Genomic DNA, 14399 nt, shown 5'->3' with positions numbered 1-14399 from the left:
CGGCGCCTCAACTGCTCATGACTGTAGTGGTTGTTCCATGGTCTAGGCATGTAAATCTAATTTTTATTATGTTGAGGACACTATGTACTTATGCTAAACTTTTATAATATTTCTAGATCATTTTCACACACAAAAGAGCAACACGTTGCATGTACAATACTAATTTAGGCAGAAAATATATTTAAAAAAATAAAAAAGTGAAACGATACTAAAAATATCCCGAAGAAATCCAGAATAGAACAAAAATGAAAACAAACCAGCAGAAGAACTATAGCAGGAAAGAAGGAAAGAGAAAAAAAACGAAAAACCAGCAGACACACTAAAACGCTGCGGGCTTGTTTTAACTTGGTATGTAGCACCGATGAGGCCCAAGCCCAGCTCAAGCTGTCGGGTTCACCTCATCCCCAGTTCCCCACTTGCCGACACGTGCTGCCCTACCCTCCCAGTAAACAGAGAGTGCGGCGCAGTCGTCGGGGACAGCCGCCGCGTGCCGCGCCGACTCCGTCGCCATCATCGGCGTCTCTCCTTCTCCGTGTCGTCAGGTATCTATGCCTGCCGCCCTCTCTGGTTCAGCCCAATACTTCCCTTTCTCCCATCCCCTCCGCACAAGCGCAAGAACCCTAGAACACGCACAAGTCAAGTGATGTAGTTGTAAGCGATTCGTCCACTCCCGACCCACTCACCCATCTGGAGATTTTTGAAACGCATAGCCCGGTTTCCTTGAAGTAATTAGACAAGACCGGCCGCAACGGGGGGCTGGAAGAACCGGGATATTATTTATATGGCATAGGAGTAGATTTTTGGTACAGGTATATATGTTCGTTAAAAACGATTTATAACTGTATATCTAATTTTCGAATTTCCAAAACGAAAATCAGAAGTGATTTTTGGGTTTTGGACCTTAGTGAGTCGGTGCTTGCATTGGGGCAGTAAATCATTATCTCCGCTTAAGGACAGTGATTTGGACCAACGGGGCTGTGTTTTGACTTTTGCACATTACTTTGTATTCTTGTGGTGAGGAGGCAAGGTTGACTTACCCGAGGAAGGTGATCTGGTAATTGGCTGCATCCGCCGGTTGACCAGACAAATCTGTTTGTCACCGCGCATACAGTCGATATGCAAGACTAGCAAGAGCAATAGCGAACCCTGGGGATGATTTTTTTTTTCTGTTTTTGTTTAGTTTCATTTTGGCTTACCCGTTTCATCTTATTTCCAGATTTCTTATTTCTATTTTTAGTTTTGATGTTGTTTTCATTTCATCTTTTATTTGTTAATATATGTCTTTTCTAATGGCTTTTATAAATAGTCATGTTCTTTTTTCACTAGTTATGTTCACCGGCGGAGCTCGTCAAGGCTGATTTGGCCATGGCCCGCCCAAGGCTGGAACAAAGTAAAGTTATATATAGCCCAGACCATCACTAGTTCACTACTGTAACCCGCAACGCTGACCGACACCAATATAGAGCAGGAACGCAGCAGCCTCGCACTCGTAGAATTCAAAGTGTCGCGTCAGAAAAATCGTACTATTTGCAGTGATACAGAGCTTAGGGTCTGGCCGGGTGGCCACAAGCACGCATCAGCTGCCGGAGCATCACACACATCAATGCCTCCCAAAGTCCCAAGAGGACGTCCAATCAGACACCACCCACCGACACACAGCTAGTCAGCCGACCACACGGCCACGCAACGGCGAGCCGGCGACAAAGACACCCAGCTGGCCAGTGCCTTCTCTCAATCCATCAGAATCACTACTTATCTCAATCCCTGCTAGCTTCACAGTCAAATTGATTTGAATCATTCCCAGTTTAATTCCCCTAAATTCCACTTAGGTCATTGTTCACTGAATCATCCCCTAAATCCCCAATTAGCATAAACAATCCACTCAAGATCTTGTTCTTTACCTTTTATAGTTTTATACTGTGCAAGGCATTATTGTTTACAAGTTCACAATAAATGCCACTTTTAGAGTTTACAAGTTCACATCAAATGCAGTGTTGTTGTTTACTATCTAACAATGTACTCAAATGTTGTTTACTGCCAATTTTGTAGCACGTTTGGTATTTGGTAGCATATAAATATATATGGTACAGAATTTGAAAATATTTTGGTTGCTTGGGCCGCCCAACTTATTTTTGGTAGCTGCGCCACTGGTTATGTTGTTTGCTAGAATAATAGTTTAGTAGTTTATTGCGACAAGAGAAGTTTATCACAACTCTCGCATGTTTGTCTTTGACGTATTGAATAATTGATGGTTGTTTTCGACCAATTTTAATGAATAGCTTTTCTGATATGTATAAACATTAATTTCTCATGGATGTTGTAACATATGTAAAAAAAAAGCAAGTTGGAAGTACTGAGCAGCATGACCTGATCTATTTGTTGCAATGGCATATACTTCTTCTTGTGCCCCCTATTTTAGTTATCTCTGTCATGTTCACGTGCACAGCCTATTTTGCCCATGAGCAAGGTTAGCTTTTGTTCATTCATTGCTGATCTTGTGCTGGTTTTTACTGCTGTTCTAGTTGTTTAGTTCGTAAGCTGAAGTCCATTAGAGTTAAGCTACCTAGAACATTTGGTTCAGTATTGTTACCCCACGGTACAGTGTAAAAATGATACATGATATTCAATTCCCTGAGGCTATTCTTGTTTGTTTTCTGCAGTGAGAGGCTGGCATTTGACAATACGGTTCCGTGTGTGCGTTGACTGTTGCTGCAATCAACGCAATATTGATTCTGTTCCGTCATCCATCATCCCAGCTGCATTATTGATTCAGTTCTGTCTGCTGGCGAGGTAATAATCTCCTACTCAACTTGTGATGTGGAAGATAGCAGTGAAACCATGATTGTTGGCATGTTCTGTATGCTATGGGTTTTCTTCCTTAAGTGGTTACAACTATTCTTTTCTTTCACAAAAAATGCTAATTTCTCGTGACCTTTTGCTTCTTCTGGTCTTGTTGTGGAAATTTCTATCGCAGAACAATTATCCATCTCCTCAAGATAGGCATGCAAAGCAAACTCAGATGGTTATTTCTAAAATTTCTAGGACATTGATCAATGTTGCTCTTTCCTAACATGGCTCATTTAAGGTCGATCATTTTTCTTAGTTCTATACTTTCTTCACCTCAGACGAGCATCGTAAAGTTGTCGACAGCAAGAAAAATCACTACAAATTCGACAAGTTTGACAAAGTACACACAAGACAAACCCGCTCATTTGCGCTGACCGCACTAAACCACCCACGGCCGACCGGTAGATGATAATTGTGATGATAGCATTAAGACAACTGTGAACCAGTAGGCCTGGTTCCATCCAGATCTGGAATTGCCATAAGCCAGAATGCCTGGTTCTCTGTAGATGTAGAGCCCAAAGTTTTTAAGGCGGCATAAGGCGATCAAGCCTCGTCTAAGAGGAACAAAATGCTAGGATGCTGCCAAGGCGCCTTACAGCCCAAACGACAAAGGAGGCCCAGTTCCATCCATATCTGGAGTCAGCATAGTGACCGAGGGAGCAGAGCAGATGTCTCTAGCTGCCACGTCTTGCGATAACTAGCGTCGGAGAAGGTAGCTGCGGCGCACGGCCTCCACCATTGTGTCCTCACTTGTTGTTAGCGATGGAGGACTTATCTGTTTTTCCTTTTTGTTATTTTAGGGGAAATCCATGTAGAAAATAGTTGATAATTGAGTTGCAATTTTACTTCTACTAGTGTTAAACAACCTCAAATTTCTATATTTCCTTCATGCTTGTTCTGTGGCAAGAAAGATTCAACACTTGCCTTTTCTGTCTCTCAAATGTCGATGAAATTTATCATGATTTTTCCACACTTTTATATTTGGGTGTCAATACTTTTGTATTTACTCTACTGCGTATTATGTTTCTAGTTTCTGCAAACATTTTAACTATGTTACTATAGTTATCAGTGGTTGTACTAGTATTAGGTGAATGAAAATAGTGATCGCAATATAATATATTTAACTTAAGTCAATTGATATAACTGTTCTCCTTAAATTCATAATTCCTGATGCAGACTTTGAAGTTGACACTATGCAGAACATCAACCGGATCTCGATCTCCAACACCACCATGTCGATGCTCTGCGTCATGTTTGGACCCCAAGGTTGGGCAAACTTGCCAGATGTGCTATTGTGTTCCATCATGGTCCTGTTGGGTTCAAGCCGTGACCTTCTTGCATTCATCGCCACCTGCCCCAGTTGGCGTGCCGCGTTCATGTCAATGAAGCCTGCCTTAGACATGATCTTCCCACCTGTTATTTTCCGGAACTGTACCGACCAAACGAGCCCAGCTGGCTGCAACACTGGAAACACATGGGAGCTTATTGATCTTGCCTATCCAAGTACTCCATTGCGTCGGTTGAGCCTCCCAAATATTTTGGACACAATGGAAATTCTGAAATGTTCTTATGGTCATGCTATCTTCTCCTCCGGCAGATCCCATGTAATTATGGACGTGCTCACTGGCACCACGGTTGCAGCTCCACCTTGCCCATCCATTCAGCTCTGCTATAGAACATTCGTATCTCCAGAAGCGTCGCCAGATTCATATCTATTTGTCAGCAGCCCGCACTGCCTTTACGCTTGGCGAGTTGGGAGCCCCTCATGGTTGCACTGTGATTTTTTGAATGCACATTTGATTCATGAGATGGTGTCCTTCAAAGGGCGGGTCATTGCGAGAATACAGAAAAAGCTGTACATCGTGCATTTGGCACCTGAGTTTCATGTTGAGGTACTAAGAGTTTCTTGCAGAGATAATATAGACCCATCCAAGCTTTCTCGAAAGTTGGTGGTTTGTGAAGATATGCTTCTCCTACTTGGTGGTAATGAGAAAGCCTTCTCCATCGACTTCTCGACTAAACCAGCAAAGTACGTGAGGGTGGCAGATGGAGGCTTGTCGAAGTGGGCATTCTTCTTCGGCGAGAAACCTATTGGCCAGCCACGACTGTTGGTGAACCCAGAGAGGATAGGGTTGAAGGGTGGCCAGGTATACCAGCTGGATCAAAATGGCCGAGTATTTTCATACCCAGCAGATGGCAAACAAGATGGGGAGTGGGTTCCTGAACCTTGTTTTGTGACGATCAACGCCCATTTTGCTTGCAGTACGACATCCTATGCATCTTGGGTATGAGATTGTGCTGAGCGGTTGTCTCCATGTCGCTGCCTACAGAGGGGAACTTGATGTTTGTGTTCAGTCGCTCCATGGGTAGATGCTGTGTCGGGAGATTGATGAAGACTTTAAAATTATGTGTTTGCCATCCTGTTCTCCAGGAGTCAGAAACTTGTGCTACCTATTGTTGCATCTATTGAACGTTGTTGTGTACTTACATTTTGGATAAAAGAAACAGTGGTTTACATCCTAAAATAAATGTCATGTGCCTGACCCTGTAGTTATGTGTTATGTGTTAGGCTTATTCTCCTTCTAAATGGAGGTAAATAAGATGCATGAGAAGTTTTCTGAAGCAACATATGTTTTTCTCTTGCCTTGCTCTGCTAAACATTTTTACATTTAATCCAGGAATTTTTTGGTAGGAAACAGAATGGTGGGTATGGAGAATATTCATGTGGAGTATTCCCTAAGGAATGAACTGTATTTTCCTAATCTTTTATAGATTTTCTTATGATGTTGATGTTTGATTAATATAAATCTTCAGCTCATGTAAAAAAATGATGTATAAGAAGAAGAAAGGACAAATCAAGGAGCTTCTTCAGTCAGTTTTTCAGCTGCCAAGGGATAGAAATATGCTGGCTATAGCATTGATTCGGTGCTGGTGGCATGAGCGGAATAAATATTTTCTTAACTGTATCTGGACACTAAAAAAATTCTAGCCTGAGCAAACCCTGGCGCGACAGAGAGCAGCAGAGTGGCCCTTCCTCGATCTCTCGCCTGGCTTCTAGCTCTGCTCCTCGCCCCCTTGCACAATGCGATGTTGGTGGCCTACATCCGTTGCCAGTTTGCAGGTTTTTTAGGGTCTTGCAAAAACTTTATTGGTCAAACGAAATGTTCATAGGGATACAAAGAGGGTCATGAGGAATAGCAAGCCACAAGTGGTGACCCTGATCAATAGAGATGGACAAATTGGCAAGATTGTTTGCTTTGAAGTTCGACGCATGGCCTTCCAAAGCATTCCATTCATGTTGGGACCCCGAGGGTGAAACCGAAACATAGGGCCCTCGCCCATACATGGATACTCCAATTTCTTTATATTGCATGAGTAAAATAACAAATCAATTTCCTATAGCAATTTACCTGTCAATTATCTCAACCTCGTCTAAATACTTATTTGCTTTTTCTAGTGAAACAAAGCCAGGTTTAGATAATCCAAGGAATAACTACTAGTCTCCTATTGGGTACTGTGTTATTTGCTCTAATTGGGTACTCATTTAGAAAAGCTAATCTAATTCTATCCTATATTTTTCTCTCGTCTACGCATTATTCAGTGTCACAAGAGAGTTATTACAAGGCAGAGAAAGTAGAAAATTTGTACTAGATATTCCCAATTTAGTGCCTCTGGGGGGGGGGGGGGGGGGGGGGGGGGGTCAGTACCAGCACATGCAGGCAACATATCACATCGGGAGAAGGAACAAGTGAACCAGGCCCCCGCATGCCTTTTTCGGCTATCACAGGCAGTGAACCACATATCAACATTCGAATTCTAGTTTGATGATTAACCGTGTCTGGTTTGGTGTCCTCAGTGGCAGTGTCACGCAATAATAGCAGTCCCATGTTCCATCCTCATTGGTTGTCATGGATCTACGCCCTGCACGAGCGAACATGTGGTGTTTTGGTCACATGGATTGACGATTCATGATCTCACATATTATTGTCCGGGTACTTTAACTTTGTCTTGACGGTGGTTAGGACAATGGTGTTATAAGCTTGTTATTGTCACTTCGTCTCTCGTTTCGTTCTTTTGTGTCCCCAGTCTTCTTCCCTTACAATATGGCGATGAAGCAACATTTCGGCAAGGTGCCTACCATAGTTCATTCCTCAATCATAGGTTCTCACCTGTTGAGGTGGATGGTTTAGAGCAACTCTAGCATATCGGCTAAAACTGTGTCCCGCAAATTTGATATAGGAGCCGCCTGGAAAAAAAATTATGATACTGCGTGTTGTGTTAATCACGTCGCTAGGATATTTGCTTTTCTGTTAGTGGGCTACATTAGTTGGTAGGCCCATCAAGTTTGCTTAATAGTTGTGATTTGCTTTGGGTCAGACGCGTGCTGCGTTCACGCTGCGACCGAGGGTTTAGTGTTGGGTTTGTTAGGCCACGCCGTGGAGATCGTGGGATGGCGCGATCGTAGCACGGCGTGGCGATGGAGTCGGGTCAGCCAGCGATCCGCGTTGTAAGCCTTGAATAAGATGAGGAGAAAACAGAAAAGCTGGGAGCCAGTTCGGCACAACGAAAAACGTTGTTGTGCGTGTATTGTTCTTTGTCTTCCACCTCTGTGAGCGTGAGCGAGTTGCCGATTTGCAACAACAAGTGGCATCAGAGCCCCGTTGACATCCTGCAGACATGGCCGGCAGCAAGGCGGGCAGCGGCAAGGTGGCCCGCAGCAAGGCACCGGCCGACGGGACTGGCGAGGGTGGCTCCAAGTCGAAGACGCCGCCGCGTTCATGATCCCCGTCGCGCTCTCCCCCGAGGAGGCGCGGGCGGAGCCATACTGCGCGCGGGCGCGAGGTCGTGGTGCCGGTGGTGCAGAAGGTGATCCGTGAGTCTGGATCGGCAAGCTGGCCGACGCTCACGAAGACAAACTACAATGACTGGTCTCTGCTCATGAAAGTGAAGTTGGAGGCGCGTGGCTTCTGGGACGCTGTCGACCACGGCGACATCGACTTCCACGAGGACCGCATGGCACTGGAGGCCATCCTTGGAGACTGTGCCCCCCGAGATGTTGGGCATGCTGGCTGTTGGGCAAATAAGTCGCGGCGGCGAGCCGGTCGAGTCCGGCGCGTGTATGGGCGCGTGCTGGGCATGACGGGCGCGTCGGGTCTTGCGAGTGTGCGTAGGTGTGTAGTGCGTGTGTGTTCTGTTGGCGGGATCGGGGGAGCGCCGGAGTCGGTCATGCATGAGCGGGCGCGCACGACCAGGGCATGTACGTGCATGCGTGGGGCGTGGATGGCGCGGGCTGGAACGACCGCTGGGCGTGGACTGGGACGTGGCTACATGCCCGGCGAGTCCCAGGGTATAATACCCCGTGCGTTGTAACAGATGAATCAACGAGTTTGTTGCTCGAGGGAATAGAATACAAAGCCGTACGTGCGGCTGCAGCGTTCGTGCGCTGGGAAGAAATTCTGTTGTGTCTCCCTGCTCCTTCTTCTTCTGTACTCCTCTTCGTCTACCTCCAGTCCGGTGAGCTGAGTGAGAGAGAGCTCCGGTGAGAGCTAGGGCAAGAGCTGCGCCAACATTTGGTATCAGAGCCTCGTTGCGAAGGTGATCGCCGGCGATGTCGCTCATCCCGTACGCCGGCGGATCGGGCAGCTCACTGCCGCAGCCGGTGCCGATGCTCACCGGTGAGAACTACACCGCATGGGCAATCAAAGTCGAGGCCAATCTCGATGCGGCTGGGCTGTGGGAGGCGGTGGTGGTGCCGGAGGACGCGGCGACGGCGGTGATCGCCAAGAAGGACAAGCCGGCGCGGGCTTACCTGCTCGGGGCGCTCGCGGAGGATCTGCTGCTCCAGGTGGCGTCGAAGAAGACGGCGGCGGAGGTGTGGAGCAGCCTCAAGGCGAGGTTCGTCGGGGCGGACCGAGTCCGGGCGGCACGGCTGGGCACTCTTCGAGGGGAGTTTGAGATGCTGCGCATGGCGGAGGGCGACATGCTGGATGGGTTCGCCGGCAAGCTCGGCGGCATGGCGGCGCGCTACACGGGACTCGGGTCGACGCTGGATGACGCCATGATGGTGAAGAAGCTCCTCGATTCTATGCCGGATCGCTTGTACGCGGCGGTGGCCGGAATCGAGCAGTTTTGCGACGTCTCCACCATGCCGTTCGAGGACGCGCTCGGTCGCCTGAAGGCCTTCGATGAGCGGCTGCGACGACGTGGACAGGCGGGCGGCGAGCGGGCGGACGGCCAGCTCATGTACACGGCGGCGCAGTGGCGAGCACGGGAGCGGCAGCGCGGTGGTCCTCGGGACGACGACGACAGGCGGAGCATGGCGTCGGGCTACGGTGGCAACAGGCGCGGCCGCGGCTACAAGTGCGGCGAGCGCGGCCACTTCAAGCGAGAATGCCCCCAGCTTCGGAAGGCGCCAGCGGAGGAGCATGCGATGATGGCGGACGCCGGCGTCGAGGACGGTGGCCTGCTCTGAACCGCGTCTTATGGGGAGAGTGTTGGGCAAATAAGTCGCGGCGGCGAGCCGGTCGAGTCCGGCACGTGTATGGGCGCGTGCTGGGCATGACGGGCGCGTCGGGTCTGCGAGTGTGCGTAGGTGTGTAGTGCGTGTGTGTTCTGTTGCCGGGATCGGGGGAGCGCCGGAGTCGGTCATGCATGAGCGGGCGCGCACGACCAGGGCATGTACATGCATGCGTGGGGCGTGGATGGCACGGGCTGGAACGACCGCTGGGCGTGGACTGGGACGTGGCTACATGCCCGGCGAGTCCCAGGGTATAATACCCCGTGCGTTGTAACAGATGAATCAACGAGTTTGTTGCTCGAGGGAATAGAATACAAGGCCGTATGTGCGGCTGCAGCGTTCGTGCGCTGGGAAGAAATTCTGTTGTGTCTCCCTGCTCCTTCTTCTGTACTCCTCTTCGTCTACCTCCAGTCCGGTGAGCTGAGTGAGAGAGAGCTCCGGTGAGTGCTAGGGCAAGAGCTGCGCCAACACTGGCCGTCAAGCCGACGGCGAAGACAGCGTGGGACGCGATCGCCACCATGCACATCGGCGGTGACCGAGTGCGTGCAGCCAAGGCGCGGTCTCTAGCCCAGGAGTTCGAGACCATCGAGTTTCGCGATGGTGAGTCCGTGGAGGATTTCGCGATGCGTTTGGGATCCATGATCACCAGCCTCAACATCCTAGGCGACAAGGTCACCGAGGAGAGGGTCGTCCGCAAGTTTCTGCGAGTCGTGCCGCCGTGCTACTCGCAGATCGCTCTCTCGATTGGGACGCTCGTCGACCTCAGCGCGCTGAGCATTGAGGACCTGACGGGGCGCTTTAAGGCTGCCGAGGAGCGGTACGAGAATGACAGTGACTCGCGCGCCGGCGGCAGCTTGTTGTACACTGCCGAAGAATGGGCGGCACGCACGAAGGAGCAGGGGCAAGACGAATCATCTCATGGGAAGGCCGTGGGCCACGGCGACCGCGGTGGCGGCCGTGGCCGAGGTCAGCGTGGCAGAAAACGCAAAGATGTCGTGCCCAGCAGTAACGCGGCCAATGGCAGATAGGGCTCGTCGAGTGGCAGTCACCGTTTCAAAGGGACCTACTACAATTGTGAAATCCAAGGACACATGTCCAAGGACTGCCGCAAGCCGCGCAAGCCGCGGCAAGAGGAGGCGGACGTGGCGCAAGTGCAGGAGGAGCAGTCGGGACTACTCTTGGCAGTCTGTTGCGGCCTGACACTCACCCCGGACGAGCTGGCGAACCAGTCTGTCTACCTCAACGAGAAGAAAGTGGTTCCCCAAGAGGCGCCACGCAATGGTTGGTACCTGGACATAGGGGCGAGCAACCACATGACAGGTGATCGTGGCGCATTCGCCACTCGGTGACCGGCGTCGTGAAGTTTGGCCATGGCTCATCAGTACAGATCAAGGGCAGAGGCTCCGTGCTGTTCAAGTGCAGAAATAGCTCACACCGTGTGCTGTCCAAGGTATAACTAGTAGACTGCCCGTGCGTTGCCACGAGCTTTTTAAAAATTAAAAATCTTACTGTCTCATCATGATCATGTTCTATTGAAAAAGTATCCGAGTTTTATGGATATATGATATTCCTCATTGCAATTAATGTCACTAAATTTCTCGATTCGTCAACCATGGGTAAGTGCAAAAGTAAATGAATCTAAATTGAGTGAAATAAGGGAGGGTCAAATGAAGGAACAAATGAATGGTGCACATGCCTTAATTACTTCTTCTCCACCCTGAAAATGGAACAAATGAATCGTGGGCCGCCGAGCGGCCAAGCCGGATATGTAGCTGCATCTCGGTTTTCCTCACCCTGAAAATGGAACAAATGAATCGTGGGCCGCCGAGTCAAAGTTGTTTATTCCTTTGCTCTTCTTCCTACTTCCAGGATTAATTCCATTGTTATGTTTCCCTTCTCTCTTTGTTGACTTATGATGCATCGAGGCTGCGGATGTAGTGTAAAAGTTAATGGGATTGAGTGAGAAAGAGCGAGGCGGAAATATTATTGCAGTAACAACCTTGTTTTGCACCACAAGAATACCAGATTAGTTCTTTTTTCTGAGGTGTACCAGATGCAGCGGACGGGCGGAGGGGCACTTGTGTTGTACCATGGTGTTTTTTCTTTGCATAAACGAAATGTTTTCTTAGATCTCAATCAATTCACTTAAAATAGGACTGCAGGATTAATTACTGAAAACACAAGGATTCTTCTACAAAATGTGCGACAACGTACGGGCAGGAGCACTATGTGCTTTAGAGCATGGCTAATAATAAAGCCTGTTGCTGGCTATATACTAGTGCCATGTCACATATAGCCTTTGTAAAAGTACACTCATATAATAAGCCAGCTATTAGGTTGGCTATAGTATTTAACTAGCAAAGCCCGAAACCAGACCAAGGTCTGAGAATTGTTAGGGTACAAAAGATGCTAGCTAGCTAGCTGCATCAGGAAAGGAAAGGGGTACATCGGGGTGTAGCTAACTTAAGAAGTGGCAGAAAGAAAATCCGCTCTACACTGGAGGAAAACTCGCAAACAATTATCATTCGATCGGGCGCACCAAAGAAGTAGCATCTCTGCTATAGCAGTCCCCGGAGCTTCAGGCGGTATGGTTTTGTTATCAAAAACCCTAGCGTTGCGCACCTTCCATAATTGAGCAGCACATGCAACAATCAAAATTGTCCAGTGGCTAGCAACTTCTTTCATCTTGAACACAAAATCCTTCAGGGAAAGTGATGAACTGGCTTGGTGGAGCAGCCCAAGCTTCTGCCATAAGTAATGAGCGGGTACGCATCGCAGCACGATGTGATCAATAGTTTCTTCCACCGGGCATAAGTCACAGAAGTGATGTTGAATATTGTTCCATTGCTTACACAGCATGGTCGTTCTGACATTCAACCACCCTCTGTGAGCTAGCCATAGAAAAACCCTCCATCTATTGGGGATCACCTTATTCCATACTATGTCTGCAGGTACCCAACAGACCCCTCTACAGGCGTCCAACGGACCCCTCTAAAATAGAAGTATTGCATCAGTGAATTTATCATTGCCAAGAAAGCTATCTAAAATATAATCATAATGAAGAAAAGAAATATACAATAACAGGGGAGCGACTTGAATCAGGAGAAAAGCTCGAAACTAATCTAACTATACTACGGTGCTTTATTTAAAGGTTCTACTGTAAATTAGATGAACTGCTAAAGTCTAGTCTAAATATAGTGGCCAACACTTTTAGCTAATGAATCACCAAAAGATTACCCTGGACACTAAATGGGTTACAGTAGTATCGAATTAATGAATCCAGCATCCCTCAAGTTTTTTAATGAATCCAACATATAGCTAGCAAACACTCGCATCAAGCCCCCCATACAGCACACATGCACGCAGAAAAAAACACGCAAGCCGCACAGGCCACGCAGTAGTAGCCCCCACAAGCCACAAGCATGCATGGAACGCATCACAATGGGCGCAGGGCGCATGTCCAAGAGGCTCACCAGCGTGACCTAATCCCTCCGGTCCCTTGCCAACGCAGAGCGCGAGGCTGTGGTCGCGGCGGAGGAGCAAGGCGTAGGAAACAAGCGCGTCGCTGCATGCAGCAGAGGCGGCGGTGGGTGTAAAGGGACGCCAGCCGGAGAGGGAGCAACTCGTTGATGGTGATCATGACGCCGCTCGCTGTCGCTGATGCCTCAAGCTCACGCCAGTTCAGGCTGCCGGTTTCCCATGTCGTCCAATCGTACATCGCGCTTGACGCCGCTAGCCGCATCCCTCCTCGATCTCCCGCCCGCAAAGATCCCCAGCACCCCATCATTGGATGCCACCGTGCGTCGTTGTCGTCGGGAGTTGTCACCTCCGTTAGTCTAGACCTGAAGCTGCGAGGCCGGCGAGCATGGAGAGGAGCGCGCCATGGCTGTGCCTCCACTGGTGGCACACGTAGTCCACCAACCGGCGCCGGACCTCCGTCATCCATCCACCAGCGAAGCACCCTCGGAGCTCATCCACCATGTAAGCCACGGAGGCGAGCTGCGCCATCGACGGCTAGTCCCCGAGGAAGCATCTGTCCAACCTTCCTCCACAAGATCGCTGCCGTCGCACGCATCGCCCACCCGCCGTGTCGGCTCTCTCCCCCAAAATCACCACCATCATGAGCGCCAGTGGTGTCCGCCAACAGAAGTCGGACGCATCTCACGTGCCGGTCCGCCATCATCGCGTTCATGGCTGCTATCATGGTCTATATACACCTCCCTCCATGCATCTTCTTCTGTGCGTTCTCCCGCCAAAGCGCATGGCGAAGGCCACGTCGCAGGCCGCAACCATGAAGGCCGGAGTCCGCGAGGCGCAATCCTACGGCGACCAGGGCCTCTGCCTTGGCCGGTGCACCCGTACGCCGTCCCCGCATACCGGGCGGACTTGCACGCCATGATTCTGGACGGGAGAGCAGGGGCAGGAGCAGACCCACATGATGAGAGAGGAAGTAATAGAGAAGAGACGGAGGCAGGCACCAGTAGATGAGATGAATGACTGGGACTCATGTCGGGAGGTTTTTATGGACGCATGGTGCATGATTGTTGCAATGAGAAGGAATCAGGGCAGAGGTTGAGCCTTTATATAGGAACAATACGGCGGTGGATCGAACGGAAACGAACACGTAAAGTCTAGCGGCACCGATCCAGAAAACACCAGAACTCTCTACAGGAGACGATCGAAGCGGCAGCGCTCTCTCAACTCAAGGCGGCAGCGTGAACGCTGACGCAGCCCAGCACACATCGATGAGAGGCCACGCGCAACCCAGAGAAGGAAGGAGGCCCGCACACGCACACAGCCACCGAATGGACCGTAGGAAAGCAGGTCAACGGGCAGGCTGGCCCATGCGCACCCCATATCACTAGGTGCACCAACAGGATCGCTACACACGGCAAGAAAATTTTCGCTGGGAGTTTACGATCACCAGGTAAATGTACACCACCCCATCCCAAACTAATACACGTGCCCATGAGCTATGCACTTTGAAGTCACTTTCACCCAACTGGTGAAACGTCCTTGCTTAAACTTGGTTAGA

The 14399-nt window shown here is 49.5% G+C and overlaps 2 protein-coding genes across 2 annotated transcripts; both read left to right on the top strand.

Moving 5' to 3' along the window:
* The first annotated feature begins 452 nt into the window (after nucleotides 1-452).
* On the top strand, nucleotides 453-5317 carry LOC125523233 (uncharacterized). The gene is made up of 3 exons (XM_048688286.2): nucleotides 453-542; nucleotides 2661-2790; nucleotides 4024-5317. The coding sequence occupies exon 3, from the start codon at nucleotides 4041-4043 to the stop codon at nucleotides 5136-5138; it is 1098 nt and encodes a 365-aa protein (XP_048544243.2). The 5' UTR covers nucleotides 453-542; nucleotides 2661-2790; nucleotides 4024-4040; the 3' UTR covers nucleotides 5139-5317.
* A 3138-nt stretch (nucleotides 5318-8455) lies between these two features.
* On the top strand, nucleotides 8456-9319 carry LOC147957138 (uncharacterized). Its single transcript, XM_087536425.1, has one exon. The coding sequence runs from the start codon at nucleotides 8456-8458 to the stop codon at nucleotides 9317-9319; it is 864 nt and encodes a 287-aa protein (XP_087392551.1).
* The last annotated feature ends 5080 nt before the right edge of the window (nucleotides 9320-14399 follow it).

The sequence above is a fragment of the Triticum urartu genome, chromosome 7A (assembly GCF_056163025.1).
Source record: "Triticum urartu cultivar PI428250 chromosome 7A, HENAU_Tu73, whole genome shotgun sequence".
NCBI classification, from domain to species: domain Eukaryota; kingdom Viridiplantae; phylum Streptophyta; class Magnoliopsida; order Poales; family Poaceae; genus Triticum; species Triticum urartu.
Note: the sequence above shows the minus strand (reverse complement) of the source record. Positions and strands in the feature narration are given on the sequence as shown.

Bases quoted from the DNA above. Each gene is read 5' to 3' on its own strand.
- LOC147957138 (XM_087536425.1), top strand. From the start codon at position 8,456: ATGTCGCTCATCCCGTACGCCGGCGGATCGGGCAGCTCACTGCCGCAG.
- LOC125523233 (XM_048688286.2), top strand. From the start codon at position 4,041: ATGCAGAACATCAACCGGATCTCGATCTCCAACACCACCATGTCGATG.